Genomic DNA, 27,161 nt, shown 5'->3' on the forward strand with positions numbered 1-27,161 from the left:
TTTACTTTCATGACTCATTAATCTGATGCAACTGTTCAGAGAGAGTCGGTAATAAAGGGACTCGTCAGGCTGCAGCTCATCTGAAGACTAATTAGACAAAAGCTTTAATTTATCCGAGTTCAGACAGCGACCGGCGTTTTTTGTTTCAGAGGCGACCGGCGTTTTTTTTTTCTTTTCCTTTCGTTGAATTAAAGATGTTTCTCTCTTTGTTTCATTGTTTTCTACGCGTGTCTCTCTCTTTTAATTGCTTACTTCCTGTTTGTTTTTTTCTTTTTTTCTTCCGCTCTTATTTTGAAAGGTGTTTCGCCGCGCTGGGTGACGTCTCGACCGTCCGGTTCCTCCACCAGACGAACCAGGTCGCCGACAAAGTGTCGCAGAAAATGGTGCGTTTCGTATCAGCAACACAGCAGTGAGGTTTCAAGGTTTTTTCTTCTTTTTTTTGGTGTAAATTAGCAGGTTTTTTTTTTTTTTTTTTTCAGGCACTGATATGTAATAACTTTTGATATTTTTGTGCCAAGAAAAAAAAAAAAAAAATCGCTGAATAATTCAACACTTTGCTTGAAAAGATTTATACTTTTGGAAACGCAAGCATTCAGACACGCAGAAGGCCCGAAAAACTCTCATGCTGGAATTTATATTAATGAAATTCATTTTGGGCCGAATATCTCTGATTACTTCTTTTGAAAAAAAAAGAAAAAGAATTTGCAGCGTTTGCAAACCTTGAAATGCCATAAAACTTTTCTGGTAGAGCACGTTTTCTCCCTGAAATTAGTTCTCAGCGGTGTGTGTGTGTGTGTGTGTGTGTGTGTGTGTGTGTGTGTGTGTGTGTGTGTGTGTGTGTGTGTGTGTGTGTGTGTGTGTGTGTGTGTGTGTGTCCTGATCAGGGAGACGATGGGACTTCCTTCTACCAGGTCCAGGCCCACGTGGCGATGCTGGATAAGAACTTTAAACTGGCTGAGGTGCACTACATGGAGCAGGTTTGGTGACTTAAAATCTGTTCTGATTGGTCAAATTCAGACATTTAATTTTACACATAGCAATAATTCATGATGCATTTCAGGGTCAGATTTTTACAAAAAAAAACAAACACGATAAAAGTCAGTGTTTGAATGGTTTTCCCTTTTTGAAAGCCGTGCAATAAAAAAATACATTAACCTTCTGACCGTTTAACCGGCGGGTTGGAGGGGCATGATTTAATGCACCAGAAGAAGATGAAAACAGACGGGACTCAAATACACGACTCAAAAAGCAACAGGTAAACGTTTAAAAGTCTTTTACTGGAAATGCATTTAGTATATATATATATATATATATATAAAAAAAAAAAAGATTAGACCGTAGAAATGAATTGCTGGTAAGAATAAAGATGAACTGATGGAAACACACAAAAGGGAGGAAGTCGAGAGTCTGAAACAAGAGGAGGTGTTAGTTACAACAATAAAACACAAACTGAGCACATTATTTCCATATTTCTGCAGGATGAAGTCAAATGTTTCATTTTTATTTCATTTTTTTTAATTTTTTTTTCAGAACGCCATCGACGAAGCCATCGAGATGTACCAGGAGCTCCACATGTGGGACGACTGCATCGCCGTGGCTGAAGCCAAAGTAACACTATATCCACAATACGACGTCACGTTACACAAAACAAGGACGTTTAAAGACACTCGATTCGCAAATCCAGACGACGGTCTCTTGAGTTTCTGAAGGTTTCGGATCCGTCGGTCGGTCCTCAAACTGATCCAGAATGACTCCGGATTTATTTCATCTTTCTGGTCTTTAGTCAGAAAACACAAATTACTGACCTGAAAAAGTGTATTTTAAGACTTTGTTCTTCAGTTTCAGTAATTCATCAGCTAACTGCCGTTTATTTTATTAAGGGTAGAAGTATTTGATGATAAAATGAATTGCTTTGTTTACAACGACACAGTAAACGAGACAGAAAAGATTTTGATAATAAAATGAATTGCTCGTTCAGAAAGTTAGCCGATTTTTTTTTTTCTTTTTGCCTTTCAGAGTTTAACAAGACACGTTTAAATTGTTTATTTTGATTTCAACCAACAGCTAAAAAAATAATATTCTGTTTCCAACGACAGTAAACAAATTAAAAAAGGTTTTCATAATACAATTAATTGCTTTTTCAGAAAGTTATCCACATTTTTTTGAAATTGTTTAGCCTGTCAGAGTTCAAGAAGACACGTTCATGTTGTTTATTTTGATTCCAACCAAACGCTAAAAAAAAACAAATCCCAAACATATTCTGTTTACAACGACACGTAAACAAGACAGAAAAATATTTCATAACACGATGAATTGCTCGTTTAAAAAGTTATCCGAATCTTCGTTGAAATGTTTTTTGCCTTCGTTAAACAATACAGGAAAAAAAAAAAAAAAAAAACCAGCAGATCTAAATATCGGACATTTCTGCTTCATAAATTACTTAAACGATCGATTATAACATTCATTCTCTGTCGCAGGGCCACCCGGAGCTGAACAGTCTGCGGGGGAACTACTACCGGTGGCTGACGGAGACCGGCCAGGACGAGAAGGCCGGCGAGGTGAAGGAGGGCGAGGGAGACTTCCAGGGAGCCATCAACCTCTACCTGAAGGCGGGGCTGCCGGCCAAGGCGGCGCGCCTCGCCATCGGCCGGCCGGAGATCGGCGGCAGCGGCGAGACCGTCGGCCGCATCGCCGCCAGCCTCATCAAAGGAGAGTTCTACGAGAGGGTGAGCGGAACCTGGCTTTTCTTTTTACCTCCCGTCTTCTTTTGAAAACCGCCGCTCCCTCTCCGCTCCCGAGGTATCGACGCCGGGACGCCGGCGCTCTTTTGTTATTTCCAGTTTTTAATTTTTTTTGTATTTTTACACTCGGGCTCGCTCCATCTGTCGGTGAGCTCTCTCTGTGTGTTTATTCGGGAGCCGTTTGTCTGAGAGCTCGCTTCTTCTCCTCCGGCCATCTGTGTTCGCGTAACAGGTGGAGGGGAAAAAAATAAATAAATAAAAAGAGGCTCGAAAAACAAAGACCGAAAAAAACAAAACCTCGGAGCGAACGTTGCCGCCGTGTGATGATGGTGTTCAGGTTTCTGCGGTTTAAAGTGGCGGGAAGTCGATACGGACCCTGGTGACGGTGGTTTAACGTGCAGCAGCCGTACGATAAGATGTTATTAGAATATTTAAGTCACGATATGATATTATTACGATATTTATGTCACAATATGATATTACAACGATATTTAAGTCATGATGCGATGTTTAAGTCCCGATTACGATATTATTATGATATTTCAGTTACTATGCTTTATTTTTGTAATATTTAAGTCACGTTACAATATTTAAGTCACGATATGATATTATTACGATATTTATGTCACTATGATATTATTACGATATTTAAGTCACAATATGATATTATTACGATATTTATGTCACTATGATATTATTACGATATTTAAGTCACGATATAATATTATTACGATATTTATGTCACAATATGATATTATTACGATATTTAAGTCATGATGCGATGTTTAAGTCCCGATTACGATATTATTATTATATTTCAGTTACTATGCTTTATTTTTGTAATATTTAAGTCACGTTACGATATTTAAGTCACGATATGATATTATTACGATATTTATGTCACTATGATATTATTACGATATTTAAGTCACAATATGATATTATTACGATATTTAAGTCATAATGCGATGTTTAAGTCCCGATTACGATATTATTATGATATTTCAGTCACTATGCTTTATTCTTTATATTTAAGTCACGTTACGATATTTAAGTCACGATATGATATGATTACGATATTTAAGTCAGGATGCATTATTTTTGTTATATACAAGTCCCGATACAATGTTGCGATATTTAAGTCTACATACGATATTATTACACTATTTAAGTTACGATTGAGTATTATTAAAAATTTTAAGTCACGTTATGATTTCGCGATATTTAAGTCTCCATATGATACTATTGTAATATTTAAGTCATGATGCTTTATTTTTGGGATATTTAAGTGACAATACAATATTATCAAATTTGAGTCGTGATAATATTACAACGTTAAAGTCACGATATGATATTATTACTGTAGTCATGTCACGATACAATGTTATTACAATATTTAAATCACAATATAAACTTATTGCGATATTTAAGTGGTGATATGATATTGCGAGATTCAAGTCATTACGCAACCTTAAGTCACGATATAAATATTTGATTTCCACCCTCTGTAAAATAGTTTTCAATTAAAAAGACAGTAGCTTCATGTCCCGTCTCTTTTACTCAGGCAGGAGATCTGTATGAGAAGATCAGGAACAACCAGAGAGCTCTGGAGTGCTACTGCAGAGGAGGTGCCTTCAGGAAAGGTAATATAGTTGTTAAAGAAATGAAGCGCGAGTCGGCCGTGAAGATGTTTCGACACCAGCCGGAGCCTCGAGCTGAGTTTTGGTATCCGGCAGACCAGTAAAGTAAAGTTTCTCTCTTCGCTGTGCTTTTCCCGTAGCGGTGGAGCTGGCTCGCCTCACCTTCCCCGCCGAGGTGGTGAAACTGGAGGAGGCCTGGGGAGACTACCTCGTCCAGCAGAAACAGATGGACGCCGCCATCAACCACTTCATTGAAGCGGGGTACGTGGTGGAGAGGAGCGAGGAGACACAGATGGAGAGGGAGGGAAGATGAAAAAAAAAACAACAACAACAATCCAACAGGGATGGCCAAAATTTCTTTAAAATCATCACCAGGACCACGACAGAGAGATGAGAGGAGATAACTTTAAATATGGCCGACAATAATACCAAATAAAGACAGGTAATCGGCGCCCAGATTTTTTTTGTTTTTTTTGGTTTCCTCCGAGTTGAAAAATCTTCTGAGACTGAATTCTGACTCTGAAAGTCTCCACAGAAAACAAAAGCCAGTAAAGTTTTGAAGCAGTTCTCACCGAATTATGGAGCTTTGTCTTGAATCCGAGCGTCAACGACCCAAATCTAAACCTGATAAAAAAAAAATTTAAAAATGTAAAAAACGTCTGGTCTTTCTTCTCAGCTGCTCCCTCAAAGCGATCGAGGCGGCCATCACGGCGCGCCAGTGGAAGAAGGCCGTCCACATCCTGGAGATGCAGGAGGACTCGGCGGCGGGGAAATACTATGTGAAGATAGCTCAGCACTACGCCTCCATGCAGGACTATGAGGTGAGAGGAGGAGGAGGAGGAGGAGGAGGAGGAGCGGTAGATGAAGAAGTTGAAGAGATGTTCGATGGAAATCTCGATCCAAATCCAACACGCGTGTTGCGTAACAGCGGGAAGTGTGCGTGACTTCGGCGCTGGTATCCACGGGGGGGGGGGGGGGGGGGCTTTTCGCTGACTCGGGTACACGGAAGATTTTGGTGTCTTTGAGGCCTTGAATCTCCCGTTTTGGTTCGGGCACATCACACTCGTCGTCCTCGTATCCAGCAGCAGAACTGAAGAAGGTGAATCTACCGCCGTAGAAAGGCAGCGAAAAGAAAGAAAAAGAGACAGTTTTGTTTGTAGGTTGCGTGAAAACGCGTCTTCAAATGTTTTCCGATGTCGCGTTTGGCACGTTTTTGTTGTTGTTTTTTTTGGAAGGTTTTGTTTTGTTTCGTCGCGATCACCCCGTTTTCTCTACCGGCCCGCGCGTCGGTCACTTTAACTCCTGTTGAAACACTCGCCCTCATAAGGAACGCCGTGTACGCCGGTTACCGCGGCGATGCGGTGAGGGTCAGCACACGACGACTCCGCAGGACGGGTGACGCGGAGACGCAGCCGGAGGGACGAAGGACACCGTGACATTTTAACCACCGGCAATTAATTCTCTGCACTTTCTCTGCAGTCACACACACACACACACACACACACACACACACACACACACACACACACACACACACACACACACACACACACACACACACACACACAGAGGTCAGAGCCCAGTCCTCTGCGGACATCGTGGGCCTCGTTTTGCTCCGGGCTGATTTGGCACCAATGACGAGTTCAGCGTTTGTGTAACAATAGTTTTAATAGTCATCTAAATACCCCCCACTCCCTCCCCCTCCCCTTCCCCCGCCATCTCGAACATAAAAAAAAAAAACTCCAAAAAAGGATAACGAGAAAAAAAATCTGGTAGAAAATACAAAGAAGAGGAAGAGCGATGATGATGATGACGGTGCTGTGTGCTCGTTCTGATGAGCTCAGCTGAGCCAAAACAGCCTCCGCAAGAACCGCCAGCCAGCTTCTGAAAATAGCAGCCTATTTCAATCCGATCGCTCCGCGGGCATATTCACAGAAAGTGATTAAGATAACAAGCTCTTTGCTCTCCCAACTTGTGGAGAAGTTGCAGGGAAAGTGAATAATTTCGGCGCAAACTCTCAAACGGTGAAGGAGGAACGTACCTATAGAGAGGAAGCATCGCTGAAGGGCGAACGAGCAGCCCGTCCATTTGTCAGACTGAAGGCGTTTTCCTTTGTTTTACCGGTTTATCTGATCTCTCCCAAATTCTTCCATTAACTCTCACACAATGAATCACGCCGCTGACTTGATGTTGTTGGTATCGACTTGTTCTATAGAATAGAGCCCTTCGACGGTCGCCATCTAGGCGCCGCAGAGGGAGGGGGCGGGGCCACCGACGTAAAATATTTTTTTCCAATTAACGTGTCCGAGGAAGCTGCCGCTCGTGGTCGGTGCAAACTTGAAAAGACAGATAGTTAGAAAAAACACACACAAAAAAAAGGCGCATCCTGTAAATATAGAAATATAATAAATACGGAAACATTTGGAATAAGTAACAATATTGCACTTAAGTGAAATATTCACTTAAGAGCAAGAAAAAACACTGTTTTTAAATGTGTTTGTCTGTTAAGTCTGTTTATGCACGTGTTTGAAATGCCTTTTTTCCAGTGTATTCTTTTTCTTTTTTTTTTACATACTTTCAGGTTGTCATTGAAAGTTTTTAAGTATAAATAATTTTGGGGTCTGATGTTGCATTTCCTGAGCGCACGCTTTTTTGCACTTCGATGGCCCGCAGGTGGCCGAGCAGCTGTTTGTGAAAGGCGGTCACATCAAAGACGCCATCGACATGTACACCGCGGCGGGACACTGGGAGGAGGCGCACAAGGTCAGTGTGGAGGTCGAGGAGCAGAGACTCCGTCAGAGACCCGTCGCCCTCCTTAACACTCGTATCACAGAAAACTCTTCCTGTATTTATGCGTGTTTCCCTCCAAATATGAGATGAAGTGATGATTACAGCGGAGTAGTTTCCGCACCAGAGAGGAGTGGAAGTATAATGCAGAGAGGTTGACGAGGAGGTCGTTGTTTGGTGTGTGTGTGTGTGTGTGTGTGTCCAGCTGGCGGTGGAGTGCATGACGGAGGAGGAGGTGATGGCGCTGTACATCAGCCGAGCTCAGGAGCTGGAGAGAGACGGGAAGTTCAAGGAGGCCGAGAGGTAAAGAGCAGTAATTTATCATCAAGTCGGAGAGCGACGACGTCCGAGTTCATCTCCGACCTTCATGACGGCGTGTTAACGAACGCTCTCCTCCGTGCGTGTGTGTGTGTGTGTGTGTGTGTGTGTGTGTGTGTGTGTGTGTGTGTGTGTGTGTGTGTGTGTGTGTGTGTGTGTGTGTGTGTGTGTGTGTGTGTGTGTGTGCGCGCCCGCAGGCTCTTTGCTGCGGTGAAGCAGCCCGACCTCGCCATCACCATGTACAAGAAGAACCGCATGTTCGACGACGTCATTCGTCTGGTGGCGAAGCATCACAACGACCTGCTGATGGAGACACACCTCCACCTGGCCAAGGTACGGAGACACACCTCCACCTGGCCAAGGTACGGAGACACACCTCCACCTGGCCAAGGTACGGAGACACACCTCCACCTGGCCAAGGTACGGAGACACACCTCCACCTGGCCAAGGTACGGAGACACACCTCCACCTGGCCAAGGTACGGAGACACACTTCTCACCAAAGTTGAATGGACGTCTACGGAGGCTTTTTTGGAGCCGACCTCTAGTGGCACTCGGTGGTATTGCAGCGTAAAGCGCCTAATTTTTCAGACCCAGAAGCTACATCCACTTTTATATCCAGTCAATGTGTCACTTATTTACACATTTAAATGACACCTGCTTGTTTTTCCTGTTAAATTACTCGTAGAAGAGAAGGGAACTGACCGGTGGAACTTTAATTCTAATCTCACTTTGATTCATGAATCCCTTTCGTGTCTTCGTGCAGGAGCTGGAGGCCGAGTCCAGGTTCTCGGAGGCCGAGTACCACTTCATGGAGGCCGAGGAGTGGAAGGCCGCCGTGCACATGTACCGAGTCAACGACATGTGGGAGGACGCTCACCGGGTACATTTTTTTACGTTTTGAAGTTAAAAAAAATCACACAAAAAAACCCAAATATATATATAAAATATCAAACCCGTACTTGTCAAACTTCATGTCAAAATTTTATTGAACTCACCTTATAATTATTTGACTGTTTGAACCTGTGCTACTTTGTTATAATTGACTTTACTGTGTGGCCTCTGTTTTACATTTATGAGTCCTATATAAAAGTGTGTGTGTGTGTGTGTGTGTGTGTGTGTGTGTGTGTGTGTGTGTGTGTGTGTGTGTGTGTGTGTGTGTGTGTGTGTGTGTGTGTACGTCAGGTGGCAAAGAGCCACGGTGGCGCCGGCGCCCAGAAGCAGGTGGCCTACCTGTGGGCCCGGAGTCTGGGAGGAGAGGCCGCCGTCAAGCTGCTCAACAAGTTCGGCCTGCTGGAGTACGCCATCGAGTCGGCGGCGAATAACTTGTGAGTGTCACCGCTACACGCAGAATTAAATTTAATTACACTAACTTGACATATTTAAAGGTCCCATATGTGATGAATTCAGATTTCTTTTCCTGGTTATAAAGCCGGTCTATAAATATTGTGAAAGTCTTAAAACACTTACTCCACTGAAAAAATGCACACAGTTCGTATTCAGCAACTGTGCTGTTTGGACCTCCGTGAGTTTGTGATGTCACAAACTCATGATTATGTCATATGTCCGGCCCCTCTACACGACTGAACTTTTATCTTTTTGAAAACCACCAAGCTATCAAGAGTATCAAGAGTTCAACAAGCTACTAGACCAAAGAAAGCCTGTGATTGGGCCTGGGCGTGTGTCACTCAGAACGAGCCAGCCAGTCAGAAGAGAGTGTCGTTGACATCAAGGCTCCTTAAAGGCACAGACACGAAACCGCCTTCTGTTGGTCCAGTTTCTTGAGCTTCTGTTTGACACGCGACTCTTTTGTTCTGTCCAGTTTTTGAACCTCTGCTAGTTTGTGATGTCACAAACTCATCATCAGCACAACCCACCTCCCAAAAGTTGTTTTTTTCTGTAAGAAAACACCGAGCGGTCTTTTTGATTTTTGGAGATGAATTTTGGTCATTAAAACCCACAAATATATCTGATTATAGATATTAAGACTGCAAAAAATTAAAAACACCAAAAAAAAAGTAAAATATGGGACCTTTAAAATCTGAAGAGAAAAATGTGAAAGCTTGTTGAGAGCTTTAAGACATTATTGCCACTAATTTAGAGGTTTTATTTCTTGTTCTGTTTGATAGGAGTTTCTGACAATAAACTTTTGTGAATTATTAAATAAAGTCTTACAGTCATGGAAGTCAGAGACCCATAAAAAGGTAGAATTGTTGTGGGTTTTCTTGGCTAAAATATATCAAGGTAAAAGCACGAGTAGGCAATAATTACACCAGTGCACGTGCTAGCTTTTATTAGCTATTTATTAAGACATACTCTAATGCCTTCCATCTGTCTATAAGTATATAAACGCGGCTTTAATTTCACGCTCTGCTTCCTCGTCTTCTCTCCAGCTCGTTCGACTTTGCCTTCGACTTGGCCCGGCTCTCGTGTAAGGAAAAGATTCCCGAGATCCACCTCAAGCACGCCATCTACCTGGAAGACGAGGTAAATCCACGTATCCACGCACGCGACCAAAAAAAAAAACGTTACCGGATACCGTACGCACGTGAATACCGGAAAAAACAACAACTTTGCCTTGTAAAGTTTGTGTCGTAAATCCTGACTTCTGTCCCGGCCTGATCTTTCAGGGAAAGTTTCCCGAAGCCGAGGTGGAGTTCATCAAAGCAGGAAAACCCAAAGAGGCCGTATTCATGTGAGTAGCGGACGTTTTTCGTATTCTACTTACGTACTTTTACTTTGATACCATTTTCAATGCAGGACTTTTACTTGTAATTAAGTATTTTTTACTTTAATAAAACATCTGAATACTTCCTCCACTTCTGATATAAATACACGATATATATATATATATATAAATACTGATGTTGATGGAGGTTTTGTAGAGTTAATTTAATTCCACCGCTCGAGTATTTAACTCAACAGTTTGTACTGAAATGCTGCTCACTTAATTATTCAGTGATCTCAAAGCTTTTTTTGTTTGTTTTATTGATTTCCAATCCTTCAGGGAGCCTCTGCTTTTAAGTTCATTTCAGGAAACTATGAAACTCAGCTCATTTAAATTCAATTCAATTTCATTTATATAGCGCCAAGTCACAACAAGTTATTTCATGGCACATAACACATTTAAAGTCCTTACGGCAGAACTTTACAACATTTATACAGAGAAACCCAACAATTGAACAATTCCCACATCAGCTAGGAGGGGAAAAAAAACAACAACAAAAAAACAGAGGGAAGGAAAAACTCCCTTTTACAAGGAAGAAAAACCTCCAACAGAACCGGGCTCAGAGGTGGGCGGAGCTTCTGCCTCGACCGGTTGGTGGTGAGAGCGGAGAGCAGAGAGAGAAAAGACAGCATAGAGATCCAAAACATGAGCTGTTGGTGGGGTCGACAATCACAGAGCAGAGACGTGTTTATCTGCCTTTTTCTCTGAAAGACATTCAGGAAAATGGTAAAAAAAAGATGTTAAATAATCCTTAAAAAAAAGCTCATTTTTAGGTTATTTGTGTGTCTTCCAGGTACGTCCACAACAAGGACTGGTCCAGCGCCCAGCGGGTGGCCGAGGCCCACGACCCGGACAGCGTGTCGGAGGTTCTGGTCGATCAGGCCAAGTTCTGCTTCGAGCAGAAGGACTTCCAGAAGTCCGAAGCGTTCCTGCTCCGAGCGCAGAGACCCGACCTGGCCGTCAAATACTACAAGGTGACGAAGACCAAACCCGCGTTTAGAATAAACACAACGTCTCTTCGGTTTTTATATCTTAAAAGGACTTCTTCCGACCTCGTGTTGTGTGTTTGGTGTTGTTTGTTTGCAGGAGGCGGACATGTGGAGCGACGCCATGCGCATCTGTAAGGAGTATCTGCCCAACAAGCTGTCGGCGCTCCAGGAGGAGTTCGAGAAGGAGACGTCCAAGAAGGGAACTCGGTGAGTCCAGACCCGAAAACGTCGATTATCTTATCGTAAACGCTCGTTTACTTTACTTTTTTTTCTCCAGAAAGTCTTTTGACACGATTTAATCAACGAATGTCCAACGTCAAAATTCATTTTTACTTTCTGTACGTACTGCGGCTGCTCTTACAAAGTATCTACTGTTACATGTAGTATGTTTACAAATCGGACAAACTGCTTCATCATCACAATGAACTTTGACCTTTGACCTACTTGGTCAAAGATGTGATTTGGAACGAGTACGCTTCCTTTCAATGCTGCTTCTTCTTCTTCTTCTTCTTCCTTCTTCCTTCTTCTTTGATCTTCTTCCTTCTTCTTCCTTCTTCTTCTTCTTCCTTCTTCTTCTTCTTCTTCTTCTTCTTCTTCTTCTTCTTTCTTCCTTCTTCTTCTTCTTCTTTCTTCTTCTTCCTCCTCCTTCTTCTTCCTTCTTTTTCTTTTTCTTCTTCTTCTTCTTCTTCTTCTTCTTCTTCCTTCTTCTTCTTTCTTTCTTCTTCTTTGATCTTCTTCTTCTTCTTCTTCTTCTTCTTCTTCTTCTTCTTCTTCTCCTCTTCTTCTTCTTCCTTCTTCTTCTTCTTCTTCTTCTTCTTCCTTCTTCTTCTTCTTCTTCTTCTTCTTCTTCTTCTTCTTCTTCTTCCTTCTTCTTCTTCTTCCTTCTTCTTCTTCTTCTTTCTTCCTTCTTCTTCTTCTTCTTCTTCTTCTTCTTCCTTCTTCTTCCTTTTTCTTCCTTCTTCTTCTTCCTTCTTCTTTTTCCTTCTCCCTTTTTGTGGGCGGAGCATCAGCGCCGCCACCTCTCTCTGCCGGTCAGTCGATTGTGACGTATCTCCTGCTGCAAAGGATTGTGGGTCAGAACAGCCCAGAGTAGCGTGCATGTCTACAGACTGCAGAATAAGACCGGATGTAGTCCAACATCCTGGTACTTTTGGCCACACTACATTTCACACACGACACATTGGGACGTACTAAATCTAAATAGTACGCTAGTATGGATTTTTAACGTCGTTACCACGGCGTCTCGACTGACCCTTATTTATTTTAATAGTATATTTTTTAACTTACTCACCTGAGTGTCTCAGTTTTCTGTAAAGCTCGACTTTCAAACGGACTCTTAAATCGCCGCAAAAAGCCACCGTGAAGCCTTTCGCCGAGCTCGGCGGCCCCCCTCGCCTTCCCCGATTCACAAAGAGCCGGTTTGATGCTTTATTAAAAACACGACTCACCCGACTGCCCGACGAGAAGAAGAAGCTCGTTAAACCGGCCGACCGGCAGCACGGCGGCTCTCATCCTTCCTCCCACCGCTTCTCCCGCTTTAATGACCGGTGGGAGAAAAAAAACATCAAAAGTTACCAATGGAGACGGATGTGAAAAAAAAAAAAAAAGGTCAAAGAGGGAAAAAACACTGAATTATTCCTGCAGAGTTTACAGCTCCGACTTCACGCTAGTTGCAAAACATTCCTGCTTTCTGATGGATGATAGCTTCAGTTTATGTAGTTTTTATCTCACCGATTATTGATTAAGAGGTCATTAATGAGAAAGAGATATTTGGGGTGAGGTGCAGGGTGAACTGTGGGCAGGAAGTAATGTGCAACGATGATCTAAAACAAAATGCAGCCCTACTGGAGTGAAATATAAAGTAAAGTGGTATCAATATTTTTTTAATGAAAAGTCCCGTAAAGATTCAAAGTGTTGAGTTGCAGTGGAGACACAGAGTAATTTTTTTTTTTGTTGGACACAGGAATCGTGTTAATTTATAATAATAATGATAATTCAGCCCTAAAGCAATTTTGCAGAAATGTTTATTTAAAAATTTTTTTTTTTTTTTCATGTAATAACAGTTTTAAGAGGAATTCACACGTCATTGCACCTTCTTTAGATTAGCAGGTTAACAGTTATGTACGGTGGCCCTGAGGGTCAAACACAAAAACATTTTGAAAAACAATTCAGGAAAAAAAAAAAACATTTAAGTAAAAGCAAAAACATTTTAGAAAATACAAACAAATTTCAGAAAACAAAAAAAAAACATTTCAAAAAACAAAAACATGAATTTTTTTCTTTCTAATAACAAAGAGTTCTTCGTTGTACGATTAAAACCTCTTTACGTCCAGTCTTCCTTTTCTTCCCAGCAGGTAACCTGGCAACTGACCTCCATTTTGTCCCTCTCACGCGACACCTTCACTGCACACGTTGCCGCTCAGTTCTACGAGCTGAAGCCCGAATCCAGAACATATTCTCATATTCTCATCTTATTCTTTAAGGATAAATCAACACAAAAAAACAAACGAACTGATTTGGTTCTTAAAGAGTACAAATTGAAGTTAAACATTATGGCAAAAAATGTTGCATTTACATTAAAACATGTTGTGCTTCTGATTTCAAAATTGCTTTTTGAGTGGGACTCCAATGAAATGACTTTGTTTGTGTGTATTTGGGCCGGTGTTTTTCTCCAGGGGGGTGGAGGGGCTGCTGGAGCAGGCCCGGGAGTGGGAGCAGGCGGCCGAGTACTCGCGGGCGGTGGAGAGTTACCTGAAGGTGAAGGACGACTCCGACGCCGTCCTGATGGAGAAGTGCTGGATGAAGGTGAGAAAACAACAACAACAACAAAAAAAAGTCCAGAAAATCCTTCAGCGGAAAAAAAATCCACCGAAAAATATGACTTGGTATTCTGTGTGATCGGCCGACGACAGAGGAGATAGACAGCCGAGATATTTTTATTTATTGTTTCTCACCTGATGTGGAGGGGGAGGGGGAAAGGTTAAAGGTCACCGTGTCATCGTAGATCCCCTTACGCTGGTTATCGACCGAAGCCTCTCCGCAGACGACACCGTTGTATTGTCCCTTGTCGCCGAAGGGAAAAGGTCGCGGGGTCACGCAGATCAATCTTGTTTTTTGTTTTGTCAGAAAACGTGTCGCGTCAGCGTGGAGCCGCACTCCACCGGGGGCATCGAGCGTTTCGATCTCCCGGTGGCGTTTCTGAGGAAGAGGTCACGATCGATAAGATCGATACGTTTCACTTCCTGTCGTGAGCTTCGATATGCACATTACGCCTTTCCTTTAATTACTTGTTTCCTTACGACGCCGTCACGGACAGAAGAAAACACCTGCGCTGCTCTGGTCGAATTAAATACAGCTTTGACTGTATTAACCAATAAAAACTAACAAGATTTTATTCTGAAACTTCGAGACATTTACATTTCAGAGAAGCACACAAAAAAATTGGAGCTGAAATAATAAGGTAATTCTTTAATTGACAGAAAAATAAACAATGATTTTGACTAGTTTGATTTTTTTTTTTAATATATATGTGAACATTTTAAAATGTGAATTCTTTTTTTTTTTTTAACTCATTAAACCTTTGAAGATGCCACGTTTAGGTTTCACAACTTGTTTTAGCTTTTTTTTTTGCCGTATTCGGTCAAAATTTTATAATAAAATCAAGTGATTTTATTATTATAAAAAATAATAATGTGAAGCAGCCCAATTGGAAATATTTCAACCGCAGCTTCTCCGTCGTAGATCGCTTAGGTCATCGAATTTACAAACCGTAAGCCTCTGACCTTTCAAGTTTATCAATCCATAATTAATCAATCGGTTTTATTTAAAAGAAAACAAACGTATTGTAAGTAAAACAAAAATTGGATTCTCAGGAAGGTCGTGGAAATTCCCTTTAATGCACACTCCTGTTTGTGTGTCGTGTAACGGATTGACACTGTGTGTGTGTGTGTGTGTGTGTGTGTGTGTGTGTGTGTGTGTGTGTGTGTGTGTGTGTGTGTGTGTGTGTGTGTGTGTGTGTGTGTGTGTGTGTGTGTGTGTGTTCGCAGGCCGCCGAGCTGTCCATCAAGTTCCTGACTGCAGAGCGATCGGTGGAGGTGGTCCGGGTGGTCGGACCTCGACTCACGCGGCTGAGGAAGTTCAACGCCGTGAGTTGAAAACACACAATACAGATTTTTTTTTTTTTTAAATACCACAAATATTAAACACTCGTCATTTCTTGAATGACTCGTGTTTGCTGGTTCAAGGCTGCCGGGCTCTACTTAAACATGGACCTCATCAAGGAGGCCATCGACGTTTTCATCGAGGGCGAAGAGTGGAACAAAGCCAAGAGGGTCGCCAAGGAGCTGGAGCCCAGGTTCTTAAAGACACACACACACACACACACACACACACACACACACACACACACACACACACACACACACACACACACACAATATAATGTATTATAATTTCAATAATAAAAACACAGGAAACAGTCTCCAGTTATTATGAACGTCTCCATCTGATGACGCTGGTTCTGACAGGTATGAGGACTACGTGGACCAGCGGTACAAAGAGCACCTGAAGAACCAGGGCCGAGTGGAGTCCGTAAGTTCTCACACACACACACGCACACGCACGCACACGCACACGCACGCACACACACGCACACGCACACACACTGGAACTATAAAAGAAAAATATGAAATATCGTCATGTTAATCGGTGTAATTCTGTCAGTTTGAGCCTCATTAGGACAAAAAAATCACTCAAAACCAAAATCCAGAAAAATCGAACAGAAAAAAAAAACCCCTAAAAACTCTTTCACTCATTTGGTTCGTGTGATTAAAAATAAAAAATAAAAGAGTTTGATGTGTGAAGTTCGACGGTTGCACACGATTTGCCGCGTTTCTGCACCATTTCACCGCCGTTCTGCAGACGCCCGCGTGTCAGAGTCGTTTACGTCGTCATGGCAACACAGACAAAATAATGGTCCAATTTTTAGTTTTATTCATGCCCCGTTTCAGGGAACTGAAAAGTTGTTTTTATGATTTTGTGTGTGTGTGTGTGTGTGTGTGTGTGTGTGTGTGTGTGTGTGTGTGTGTGTGTGTGTGTGTGTGTGTGTGTGTGTGTGTGTGTGTGTGTGTGTGTGTGTGTGCGCGCAGCTGGTGGGCGTCGACGTCATGGCGGCTCTGGACATTTACGTGGAGAGAGGCCAGTGGGAGAAATGTCTCGACACTGCGGCCAAACAGGTATGAAGGATGCGGTAAAAAAAACAAAAACGTCTTTGCACTCTGTGAAGTCCAGATTACAGAGAAAGTGTGAAAGTGAAATGTGGTCCCATTCTTGCCTGATATACAACCCCGTTTCCCCCAAAAAAGTTGGGACACGGTCATGTTTACCACAGTCTTCTTTTACCAACACTCTGTAAACGTCTGGGAACGGCATAAAGCAATTGCTGGAGTTTTGAAAGTGAAATATGGTCCCATTCTTGCCTGATATATGACCATGTTTCCTAAAAGAGTTGGGACAGGGGCATGTTTACCACTGTGCTGCATCACTTCTTCTTTTAACAACACTCTGTAAACGTCTAAGAACTCAGCAAAGCAGTTGCTAGAGTTTTGAAAGTGAAATGCGGTCCCCTTCTTGCCTACGAGAACCCCGTTTCCAAAAATGTTGGGACAGGGTCACCTTTGCCACTGTGCTGCATCACTTCTTCTTTTAACAACACTCTGTAAACATTTTGGCAACCGAGGAGACCAGTCGCTGGAGTTTTGATAGTGAAATGTGGTCCCATTTTTGCCTGATATATAACCCTGCTGGATTCCTTTCACAGTTCAATCGGAGTGTTCTGTTTATATATAAAAAAAAATAAATAATAAGAAACATCATCAGCAGATGTTGACCCTGTTGGTTGTCAGCGCTCTTCATCCTCCTCCTCCTCATCTTCTTCGTCCGTGTTGTTCTCGGTCAGAACTTCAAGATCCTCCACAAGTACGTCGCTCTGTACGCAACACACCTCATCAAGGAGGGAGACGCTCTGAAGGCCCTGCAGCTCTACGTACTGCACGGAGCTCCACCCAACCCTCAGGTACACACACACACACACACACACACACACACACACACACACACACACACACACACACACACACACACACACACACACACACACACACACACACACAGGTCCTACTTTTACTCATTTATTATTTGACGATCGTTTTTGGAGCCTCGGTTCTTTAACAGTGCGTCTAAATTCAGCCTTTAAATTACTTTTAAAATAAAACGTTATCAAAATTTACTCCATTACACTTTAAATTCTCGAAAGACTTTTATAAATCAGTCTATTCAATTTCATAAGTTGTTGTCCGGTCAAATGTCTACTACTAATTATTATTATTATTTATTATTATTATTATGAACTATTACTGTTTTCATTCACGTCTGTTTCTTTGTAAAAATTAACACGATAAAGTTTACCAATGAAATGTTTGTTTAGTTTACGTGTAAAGATGAATCTGCCTTCTCACGTCTTGTTTATGACAGACATCTCTTGTTTACTTCCTGTGTATTAGTTTATTAACTTTTTTTTGTACACGAACTAATATACGCGTTTTGTGTTGTTGTTGTTTTTTTGTTTTTTTGTCCGATCAGAACTTTAACATCTACAAGCGTCTGTTCTTGGACCTGATCAACCTCCCCGACACTGACGGACCCGAGTGCTACCGCACGTGGGCCGACCTGCGCAACTTCCTGCTGCAGCTGGTAAAAATCGCAGCGGAAACATTTCAGTCGATATTTGAATCACCTGCGACACGTGTAACTCTGCTTTTTCTCTTTGTTTTTGTTTTTGTTTTTTTCTTCGTGCGGACTTCAGTGCGAGAACGTGTCCAAGTCGTCCGAGGTCAACTCGCCGGCCCACGAGGACTTCGAGCAGATGCTGCTGGTCGCTCACTACTACGCAGCACGCTCCGCCGCTAGAGGAGTCGAGCAGCTGGTAAACACACACACACACACACACACACACACACGCAGCATGATGTTACTAAACACAATAAAAAATTCAGGTTTAAATCACACGATTGAATTTCATTCAAATTTCAGATGCTGAAATCTGTTTTTGTCACAAATCTGAATCTCTGATTCGAGAATTGAGCTTTTTTTTTTTTTTTTTTTTTAACATGTGAAAAACAATCTTAGTTTTTTTCCTTAATGATCTTGAAAATGTTGTGTTTTCAGATGAGCATCGCAGCCAAGCTGGCGGTGTCTCTGCTGCGTCACACCGAGCTCGTTCCCGCCGACAAGGCTTTCTACGAGGCGGGTCTGGCCTGCAAGGTGGGTCGGCCAATCAGAGGCCACGACAGATTGTGTACTCATCTGGTCCGACATTAAAAAAAAAAAATCTGTATTATGGTATGTTATATTTAGAATATTTCCACTTGTTTACCCTTTAATCAAACAGCATTTTTCCAACGAGGAACCGAGTTGTTTTTCCCATTTTCATTCGAAACCACCAGAGTCCATTAAAAAAACCAGCAATTTAACCTCAATCCACCGCGGCTTTAATCTGCTTCTTTGTTTGGGTTTGTTGTGTCATTATTGGTGTTATTTTGGATCTAAAAGCCACCAAAGTCTTTGCTAATATTCCCTGACAGAATGTGTAAGTAATACTAATAATATATAGAAGAAATGCAGCTCAAATGGCTTTACAGCAGTATAATATACCCACACGTGTTATGTTTTTTTTTTTTTAAATCCCGGCAGACTGTCGGCTGGGAGAACATGGCCTTCATCTTTCTCAACCACTTCCTGGACCTGTGTGATGTAAGCATGACAAAAATATTCATTTTAAACTGCTCTTTAAAGTAAAAAAAAAAAAAAAACCGTGTTTTATTGTCCAACGGAATATTTTTTTAAATTTATTAATATTTAATTCATGTAAAGCCGGTCAAACTTAAAAGTGAGCTTCACATTGTATTTTGAATCTGTTCTCTGATTGGTCGGTTTTCCCGTCTGCAGGCCATCGACGAGGGCACGCTGGACGCTCTGGACCACTCCGACTTCCTGGACACCGACATTCCCTTCGAGGTTCCGGTTCCCACCAAACTCTGCGTCACCGTGAGACTCCGCCTCCTTATTTAAAGAAAACAAAACAAAACAAAACAAAGTCTCAGTCGTCAAAAACAAAACGAGCTTTTAACCTAAAAACTGACGTCTGCGAACGTGACGTAAATTTACATAAAATGCCGCTGACGGTTCAAGCGAGTCCAGGACATTGCTATAATTGACGGAAACGCGACTCTCTTTATGTGTATTATGTGTGTGTGTGTTGTGTGTGTGTGTGTGTGTGTGTGTGTGTGTACGGTCGCTGCAGGACGGCCAGCGGGAGCAGATCCGCGACTGGGTGCTGATGGTGTCCATGGACCATCGGTTGGAGCAGGTGCTGCCGCGCGACGAGAGGAACGCGTACGAAGCCTCGCTGGTGGCCGCCAACACCGGCCTCCGCTCGCTGCCCTGCGTCCTCACCGGTAACACACACACACACACACACACACACACACACACACACACACACACACACACACACACACACACACACACAGACGATACGCTCTTCTAACATGTTTAAAAAAACAAATTTACTTTTTTTAATTTTTTTTTACAAAAAACAAAACAGATCTGATGCAGAGATTTAAAATAATAAAATACTTAATATAGAATATAGATATCGTATTATAATACATTTATATGTATATTAGCGTCAACATGTGCTTGTTTATTTAATGAAATCGAAGGTTTTGTACCTGTAGAGTTGCTCGATGTGGCTTGTAGGAGCTCGAGGACATATTTGTACTCAAATGTGCATTTTATCGGGGGTTTTTTTACTATATTTTTTAGGAAGGCGAGCTTTCCCGCAAAAACATTTCTTCTTCTTTACGAGTACTTTTTTTTAAAATTAGTTTTCCACAGTTATTGTTCTTTTTCCTGTCTTTTTCTATTCTGTTTGTGCTTTTAGTTGTTCATTGATTCTCGCTCCTGCGGTGCCTTCAGGTTACCCCGTCCTGAGGAACAAGATGGAGTTTGCGTCGGCGGGGAAAGCGGCGAACAAAGAAGACTGGAACCGATTCCTGATGGCCGCCAAGGTGAGCGCGGACGGACTCGTATCGACCTCGCGCCCGCTTCCTCCCACCTGTCCCCTGATTGGTCGCTTGTCTCCCGCAGACCACTCACAGTCCGGAGTGTCAGGACGTCCTGAAGTTCATCGGCCAGTGGTGCGGCGGTTTGCCGGCGTCCGGGTTCTCCTTCCACTGACGGAAGCAGCTCCGCTTCGTATCATTTTATTTCTCATTACACACTTTGAGATACATTTTCTTCCTCATCCTCTTTTTTTTTTTTTTTTTTTTTTTGTATTCTGTCACAAGTTGTTGCGTTTTTTTGTTGTTGTTTTTTTTCCTGTACAATTTATTTATTTATTCAAACTATTTCCTTTGGATTTTTCCGTCCTCTTGTGCCGTTTTCAAAAAGCCCAACGCTAAATCTCTTTATTTTCCATTTTAAATGAAAACTATGAATTTATATTAAAGCTATAAATTATCGTCCGTTACGTTTCAAAACCAAGCGAGTTCACGCAGCGCTGATCAAACTGATCACCAGGTTTTGTCGGAAAGCAAACAAATTTTCAATTCACGAGATTTGAAATATTTTTTTCCGACAGGTCGGTTTATCGCGAGCCGCGTCACCATGGAAACGCACGTCGTCCAAATACATTCCGACCGAAGAAACTTTAAAAAATACGACGAAAAAAGACGGAGACGTTTCTCTTTTCTCGCCCTTGAATGCGTCTCTCGGCAAATGCCTTTTAATTGTGTGTTTGATATATGGAATGTATTTTTATTAATAAAGTTCAAATAAAACATCGTTTTCAGACATTTTACGAACCTTCATCCGCTGCTGATCATTTTTGAACGTTTTGTTGAGAAACCAAAAGTCGAATTCGTTTTTAAATTCCGATGACGTGGAGTAAATCTGTTGCTCGGCAACCGTGAGAACAACAAAACAAGCAGTGAAACAAATCTACGTTCAAAATGTTATTAAATCTTCAGGGATGATTACAGTTAATCCTCAGTAGGTCGCGAATCGATAACGAAAAACATCGAGCAGTCGTTGAGATATTTCAGTTCAAATTTTTTTTTAAAAACTCCCGGTAACGTTAAAGAAACTCATTTATTAGAATTCATCATCTGGGAAACAAAACTCTGCGCAAAATTTTGCTTCAATCCATCCAGTAGATTTGTTGATATTTTGCTGAAGATTTTAAAGAAACGTGACCAACTTTGACAATCAACAGCCAGTTTTATCCAAATTTTATATTCTTTATGTGCCAGTTTCTCTTTTTCCGTTGCCCCTTCAGGTAAAAACATTTTTGGGTATTTGTTGGGTTTTTTTGTGTTTTTTTTAAGGCATTTTTCCATGAAAAACTTGTGTTTTCTTTACATGGAAGAAGTTGCTTGTCTTTTATTTGTTTCATTTGTTTGTTAGTTTGGTTAAAAGTTTGGCTTAGAATCAAAAATTGGGATTTTCACGTGATTTTTTTTTAAGGCGTGACCAACTGTAAATGAAGCCATTAAGGTTTTGCTGCAAGAAAGAAAAATCGGAGAATCACCGAAGTCGGTGGAGTTTATCCTCCGTGGACCCCGAACGTGTTCCGTGAATTTCACCACAAACCGTTCGGCGTTTGCCCAGAACTGCGCCAAAAAACAAAACCGCCTGGACTCCTAAACTCTCGCCGCAAAAAATACCGAAGCCGCCGTCTTCGTCGTATTCGTCCTCTTCGTCACTGAGACGGGCGTCGTCGGGCGACGAGCTCGGTCCCGGGAGGATCCTCGGCAGGCGTTTGCCCCTCGTGCCGACGAAAGGAAACGGCGGCTCGTCCGAAGCGCGCGAGAAGGCGTGCACGGGCCCGTCGGGGTCGGAGAACGTCAGCGCTCCTCGGTCGCGGTCCAGACAAACTCGGAGCGCCAGCGCTTTGTACGTACCGTTGTCGAACGCCACCGTCCACAGCCCCGGACCCCGGGCGCAGGTGCGCTTTCCTCCGGACGGACTCCGGCGCCACGCCCGGCGCCCGCCTCGACCTCCCGGCTGCGGAGCCCCGATTCGAGGCCCTCCGAGCCGAGGACGACGCGGGACCGGTCGCGCCTCTCCGGGTTGTCCGGGAGCTTCGACGTCGTCGTCGTCCCCCCCCACCGGACGCCGCTCGGGTCCTCGGACAGACGGAGTCTCGGATGAGCCGTGTTGGGATCCGGGATCGCGGGCGCACGGGGCTCCGCCTCTTTCATCTCGCGCCGGACGTGGGAGCTCAGGTGTCCCGGGTGTTTGGCCTCGTCGAGCAGAGCGCCCGAGAGCGGCGGCCGATCGTCCGGCGACGGTCGCCGCCGGAGTCTTTCCGCCGCCGCTCTCGTACTTCAGCAGGAAGGAAAACGTCTCCGGCTTCCAGCTCTTCCTCCGCGGCTCTGGTCGTCTCTGAAAGAGCCGCCCCTCGCTCTGCTCAAAGCCTCCGTTTCCTCCTTCGTCGCCTCGTGGTTTTGCCTCACCTCCTCCCCCACCGCCTCGATCCCGGCCTCCTCTTCCTCGTCCAGAAGCTCGCGAAGCCTCTCGGAGCGCTTCCTAAACTGCGTCTTTGCGTGCCGGCCTTAGACTTTAAGGTGCGCCGCCGTCTCGGCGTAGATCCCTTTAACGTGTTCCAGGAGCTTTCAGTTCGTCCCGTAAAGGTTTCAGGGACGTCCGGAGACTTTCCCTGAGATCCCGCGCCGCCTCGTCGACGGGCCTGAAGCCGTGGTCGGCGTGTTTTTTCCGAATCCCTGCAGACGAGGCAGACGGGCCGCCGACGGTCCGGACAGAAGAGTTCGAGCTTCTCCGCGTGAAGGTGGCGGAGCTCCTCGGGCCGCCGGTCCCGCTCCGGTACGAAAGGCCTCGCGCGGGTTCTTCAAGCGCCGGGTCGCGCGGCAGGCGTTCCCTCCCGCACGCGGCCCGGCAAACGGGACACTTGCGCGCTTCTTCCTTTTTCCGCCGCCGTCGAATGCAGCCTTCACAGAAGCTGCGGCTCTTTGTAGACGTCGCAGCACACGGGACAACACAGATTCATCTCCGACCCCGAGGCCATTTTGAGTCGCGGCTCTTCGAGAAACTCGCGGCGGAAGTGACGGTAATCTCAGATTTCCTTCCGGTGGCAGCTTCTAGTCCGTCGTCTCGTCTTTCTGCTTCCCCGTGTGTGTGCGCGTCTCCGCCCTCGGCCGACCTACGACGGTGAGTCAGAGAACGAGAGGCGGTGCTTTCTCAAGTTGTTTTCCTCTAAAATGCGCAGCTGCAATAAATCAAGGGGCGGGTTTTTTTTTTTTTTTTTCATTCCGCCGTGTCGGCGTAATTTGTTGACTGGATCCTGCCAGTTGTTCCCCGAGGGGCAGGCTGACTCATGCTTGGCAGACTGATCCTGGATCCATTAACTGATAGGTTTATAGGTACTTTATCGATCCCCTCGAGGAAAATTAAGGCAATTGAGCTCGAACGACGGTATTTTAAAGGCAAACTCCACTTTTTAAAAAAAAAAAATTTTTATAAAGTCTCGTGGCTTCAGAGGAGATTCCTGAAGTATGAAAAAAAAGAAAAAAGAAGTGAGGTCATCGTATCTAAAAGTAGAAAAGACTGCATTGATTTGATCTTTGTGCCAACCGTCCAGCATGACTTCGGTTCTGGGTTTCGGGAGTTCGAACCTCGGCGGGAGCATTAAAGCGGGTTTATGTAATGGATGGACAGTTTTAACTCTGATTTAGTCCAATATTAGAGGCACCTTGTGAGGGTTTTATTATTTTTTTTATCACTGTGGGTGCTATGGAGCAACGTTTTGTACCTTAACGGTGCAATATGTGAGCTTTAGTCCGGTTTAGTGATACTACTTTGTACGTTGAGAGGTGTCTGCTTTCAGTTCGGCTCTCTCCAGTTGAATTTTGTGAATTTTTGGCCTGTCCTGTGCAGCTGGGTTTTCTTTATAACTGATTATTGTAAATTTAGATTGTATGGACCCAGTAGTGGATTGACAAAATTAAACGAGCGCTAGATTAAGGATATAGTTTACATTATCGCTTGCTAATCTCCGTTTTTAGCAGGAGAACATTCACAAGTAAACAGCCACAGTAAAACTATATTAACGCCACTTACAATGTTTTTTTTTTGGTTTTTTGGTTTTTTTTTGCAGTTTGAGCCCTTTAGTTGCACTGAATATCTGTTTTTGGTCTGCAGGCTTGGTTTCGTTAGCTACCTAAAATTACCCCGGTTTAGATGACGACCTAATCGAGCTAGCCAATTAAACTGGTCTAAACTGCAAGTCAACAAACAGCTAACTTAACATATTGACACTGTCGACAAGCAATACGCAAGATTAGCTACCTTTATAGGGTATTGGTAAATAGCCACTGTTAGCATTAACGTCAGTTTACTCTTCAGTTTTAAAGAAAGAAAATACATCTGGAGGCTCAAAAACAGTTTGATTTGGTATTCGACCCCAATCATTCCCTGATTTTAAAGTTAATATCTGTGCAATATTCATAGTTATAAATAAATAAAGCAGAATGTAAAACGACAAGAAAGACAAAATGCAAAAAAATATATATATATTTTATTGATCGCATTCTTATAAGACACTTATACACACTGTTAATTCCAGGAGTAAAAAAAACTGAAAATAAAAATTCACACCGTACATAATAACACTCAACTTATGTCCCATTCTGCAGTTTTAGCTGCAAATAAATACATTTCCTTAAAATTTGTGAGCAGTATGATTGAACACTTCATCTATGTACATAAAAAGATCATTATTCTATATGTACACTGTAAAAAAATACATATTCATATCAGAAAAAGTGCCAAAATTGTAAACAAACATGACGAGGGAAAAACTGCATTATATTGAGCTGTTTACTTTTATTTAATTAAATAAAATATAGAAAAAGAATCATATTTGTAGAACTGACCTGGAACAAAAACCTAAAAAAAAAATTTTTTTTTTTAAATGTTGTCTTCTTCTACCCTGCTTGAACATTAATTCATCTGTTTCATACGTTTCAGTTTATTTTGAAAAGATCATACATTCAGATTTTCATGGGAATTCCAGAATACAGAAAATATAAAAAGAATCAAGATAAAGAAACGTTTTCAGGACATTTTACAGATGCTTCAGTGAGTTTTTGTAGCCCCTACTACACTTACAGTAAAGTATACATTAAATATATATCATATACCACCTCCTCTTCCCAGCAGAGGTACTATACATCCGTGGTCAATATAAGAGCCTGTGTGTTTGGGGAAAATGCATTAGTAAGCGATAACTCGGGAGATTTCCTGCTCAGCTGACTCACCTCATATTTCAATCATTTCTAAAACACATGCAAGACAAAAAAAAAAAGATACAACCAGACATACATTTTTATCAGAAATAAAGAAACAAACATAACTCACTCCTGAGAGGTATGTTTTTTTGGTTTTGTTGTAATTTCCAAATATATCCCTATATATATATATATATATCCCTTTTATTTTGAAGGATTCGACAAATTCAAAATATCCCTTTTTTTATTTTTTTTTATTTGCAACTCGTCTTCCCTTCGCTGTCCACATCCTTCCTGTTATTTTTCTCTTTGCCCCGTTTGCATTTCGGACCGCAAACAGTTCGTTATACCGCAGCGCTGAAGCGAAGCGCGCCGACGTGGATCCATGCAGGCCGACAGGAAATTAACAGGAAACACTAGAATGACTTATCTTCACTCAGCGTCTTCATGTCGCGTGTCGTATATATGAAACATGCATTGTTAAGGGCCTCCTACAGACCTCCTAATGCAAAATATCATCATATATTTACTTGATATTCAAAAACATAGGTGGTTTCTCTGTTTGAGCTTTATTTTTTTTTAATTTTATCTGTAACTTGCACACGCCCCCTTTTTTTTTTTTTTTTTTGTCTCCACTGCATCTAATCTCACTTACAAAGCTCGTCTGAGCAGCGCATTTAATCAGGTCTGTCGGAGAGGACATTAACTGGATCTGTCTGTCAGACGGTCCAGCGGGTCTGGCCCTTTTGAAGACTACGAATTACAGCGGATTTTTCTTGCGATTCAGAGGAGCTGATGTAAGCGAGACGCAACGGACGACGATGGAGAACGGTGGTGAAAAGCAGCAGAAAATGAAGCAATAGTTTTCTGATCCTCTTGCGGGTGTTGCAGCATTTTGCTCTACTTTTATTTTATTTTATGTTTAGTTTTGTATTTTTTTCTGAAGCGAAGACTAGAAATCGTATTCTGTATTCAGGGTTTTGTAGATAGTGCTTTAAATTTTGGAGTTCCTCGGTGGTGAAGATGGGCAGGCAGGTCGGACGTTATTCTGCGGATGGATTCCTGGTTCGCTAAATGGTAATTGGCGGTACGTTATACTGCGTTAGTGTCGTTCTGCAGCGCCCCCTGGTGCGTGGATGTCAGCATCTATAATTTGTTTACATGTGAAATAAGGTAGCCAGAATGGTTTGGCCCGACAACGACCCAAATTTGACAAGCCAGAATCAAACAAACTCGCCAGTTCTCGGCCCAAACCGGCACTTAAAACGTAGCCAAATTCGGCGACCGTATCAAGGCCAGAGCCAACGTGCCAAAAAGTGAGCCGAACTTGCCGAAACTTAGCCTCGATTGGTCGATTTAGGCTGGCTACAAAAAGCAATGTAAACTTCTAAGCTACAAATATGTGAAATGTTCCTTCGTAGTTGCTACTGATGTTTTACAACTACTGAAAGTATCTTCCACAGACTTCAGCGATCGCTGTAAATGGGCTTTACGTAAGAAACAAATAACAATGCTAGCAAACGCTGGCTGACGCACTAAGATGAGTTCGTATTAACTTCCTGACACTGATGTTGGATCCAGAAAACCTGCATT

At 42.7% G+C, this 27,161-nt stretch overlaps 1 protein-coding gene and 1 pseudogene across 1 annotated transcript in view; one reads left to right on the plus strand and one right to left on the minus strand.

Annotated features, from left to right (window-relative positions):
* Nucleotides 1-21,121, plus strand: part of ift172 (intraflagellar transport 172) — a 35,971-nt gene extending 14,850 nt beyond the window's left edge. Inside the window, exons 19-48 of the mRNA XM_069724818.1 lie at nucleotides 299-383; nucleotides 885-977; nucleotides 1,531-1,608; nucleotides 2,478-2,726; nucleotides 4,306-4,384; nucleotides 4,522-4,642; nucleotides 5,058-5,202; nucleotides 7,055-7,144; nucleotides 7,374-7,471; nucleotides 7,684-7,819; nucleotides 8,252-8,368; nucleotides 8,671-8,813; nucleotides 9,879-9,972; nucleotides 10,116-10,180; nucleotides 11,007-11,187; nucleotides 11,300-11,409; nucleotides 13,878-14,007; nucleotides 15,249-15,347; nucleotides 15,447-15,556; nucleotides 15,729-15,792; nucleotides 16,350-16,436; nucleotides 17,159-17,275; nucleotides 17,842-17,952; nucleotides 18,065-18,184; nucleotides 18,427-18,522; nucleotides 18,952-19,011; nucleotides 19,207-19,305; nucleotides 19,562-19,715; nucleotides 20,239-20,330; nucleotides 20,410-21,121. Of these exons, the coding sequence (XP_069580919.1) occupies nucleotides 299-383; nucleotides 885-977; nucleotides 1,531-1,608; nucleotides 2,478-2,726; nucleotides 4,306-4,384; nucleotides 4,522-4,642; nucleotides 5,058-5,202; nucleotides 7,055-7,144; nucleotides 7,374-7,471; nucleotides 7,684-7,819; nucleotides 8,252-8,368; nucleotides 8,671-8,813; nucleotides 9,879-9,972; nucleotides 10,116-10,180; nucleotides 11,007-11,187; nucleotides 11,300-11,409; nucleotides 13,878-14,007; nucleotides 15,249-15,347; nucleotides 15,447-15,556; nucleotides 15,729-15,792; nucleotides 16,350-16,436; nucleotides 17,159-17,275; nucleotides 17,842-17,952; nucleotides 18,065-18,184; nucleotides 18,427-18,522; nucleotides 18,952-19,011; nucleotides 19,207-19,305; nucleotides 19,562-19,715; nucleotides 20,239-20,330; nucleotides 20,410-20,499 (3,313 nt within the window). The 3' untranslated portion in view covers nucleotides 20,500-21,121. The remainder of the gene's footprint in view (nucleotides 1-298; nucleotides 384-884; nucleotides 978-1,530; nucleotides 1,609-2,477; nucleotides 2,727-4,305; nucleotides 4,385-4,521; nucleotides 4,643-5,057; nucleotides 5,203-7,054; nucleotides 7,145-7,373; nucleotides 7,472-7,683; nucleotides 7,820-8,251; nucleotides 8,369-8,670; nucleotides 8,814-9,878; nucleotides 9,973-10,115; nucleotides 10,181-11,006; nucleotides 11,188-11,299; nucleotides 11,410-13,877; nucleotides 14,008-15,248; nucleotides 15,348-15,446; nucleotides 15,557-15,728; nucleotides 15,793-16,349; nucleotides 16,437-17,158; nucleotides 17,276-17,841; nucleotides 17,953-18,064; nucleotides 18,185-18,426; nucleotides 18,523-18,951; nucleotides 19,012-19,206; nucleotides 19,306-19,561; nucleotides 19,716-20,238; nucleotides 20,331-20,409) is intronic.
* Nucleotides 21,122-21,811: 690 nt separating this feature from the next.
* LOC138636670 (nuclear factor 7, brain-like) lies at nucleotides 21,812-24,691 on the minus strand (annotated as a pseudogene).
* Between the last annotated feature and the right edge of the window lie 2,470 nt (nucleotides 24,692-27,161).

The sequence above is a fragment of the Brachyistius frenatus genome, unplaced genomic scaffold, assembly GCF_029030835.1.
Source record: "Brachyistius frenatus isolate BFR_SWC_R1_liver_20210118 unplaced genomic scaffold, ASM2903083v1 Contig_396, whole genome shotgun sequence".
Lineage (NCBI taxonomy): Eukaryota > Metazoa > Chordata > Actinopteri > Embiotocidae > Brachyistius > Brachyistius frenatus.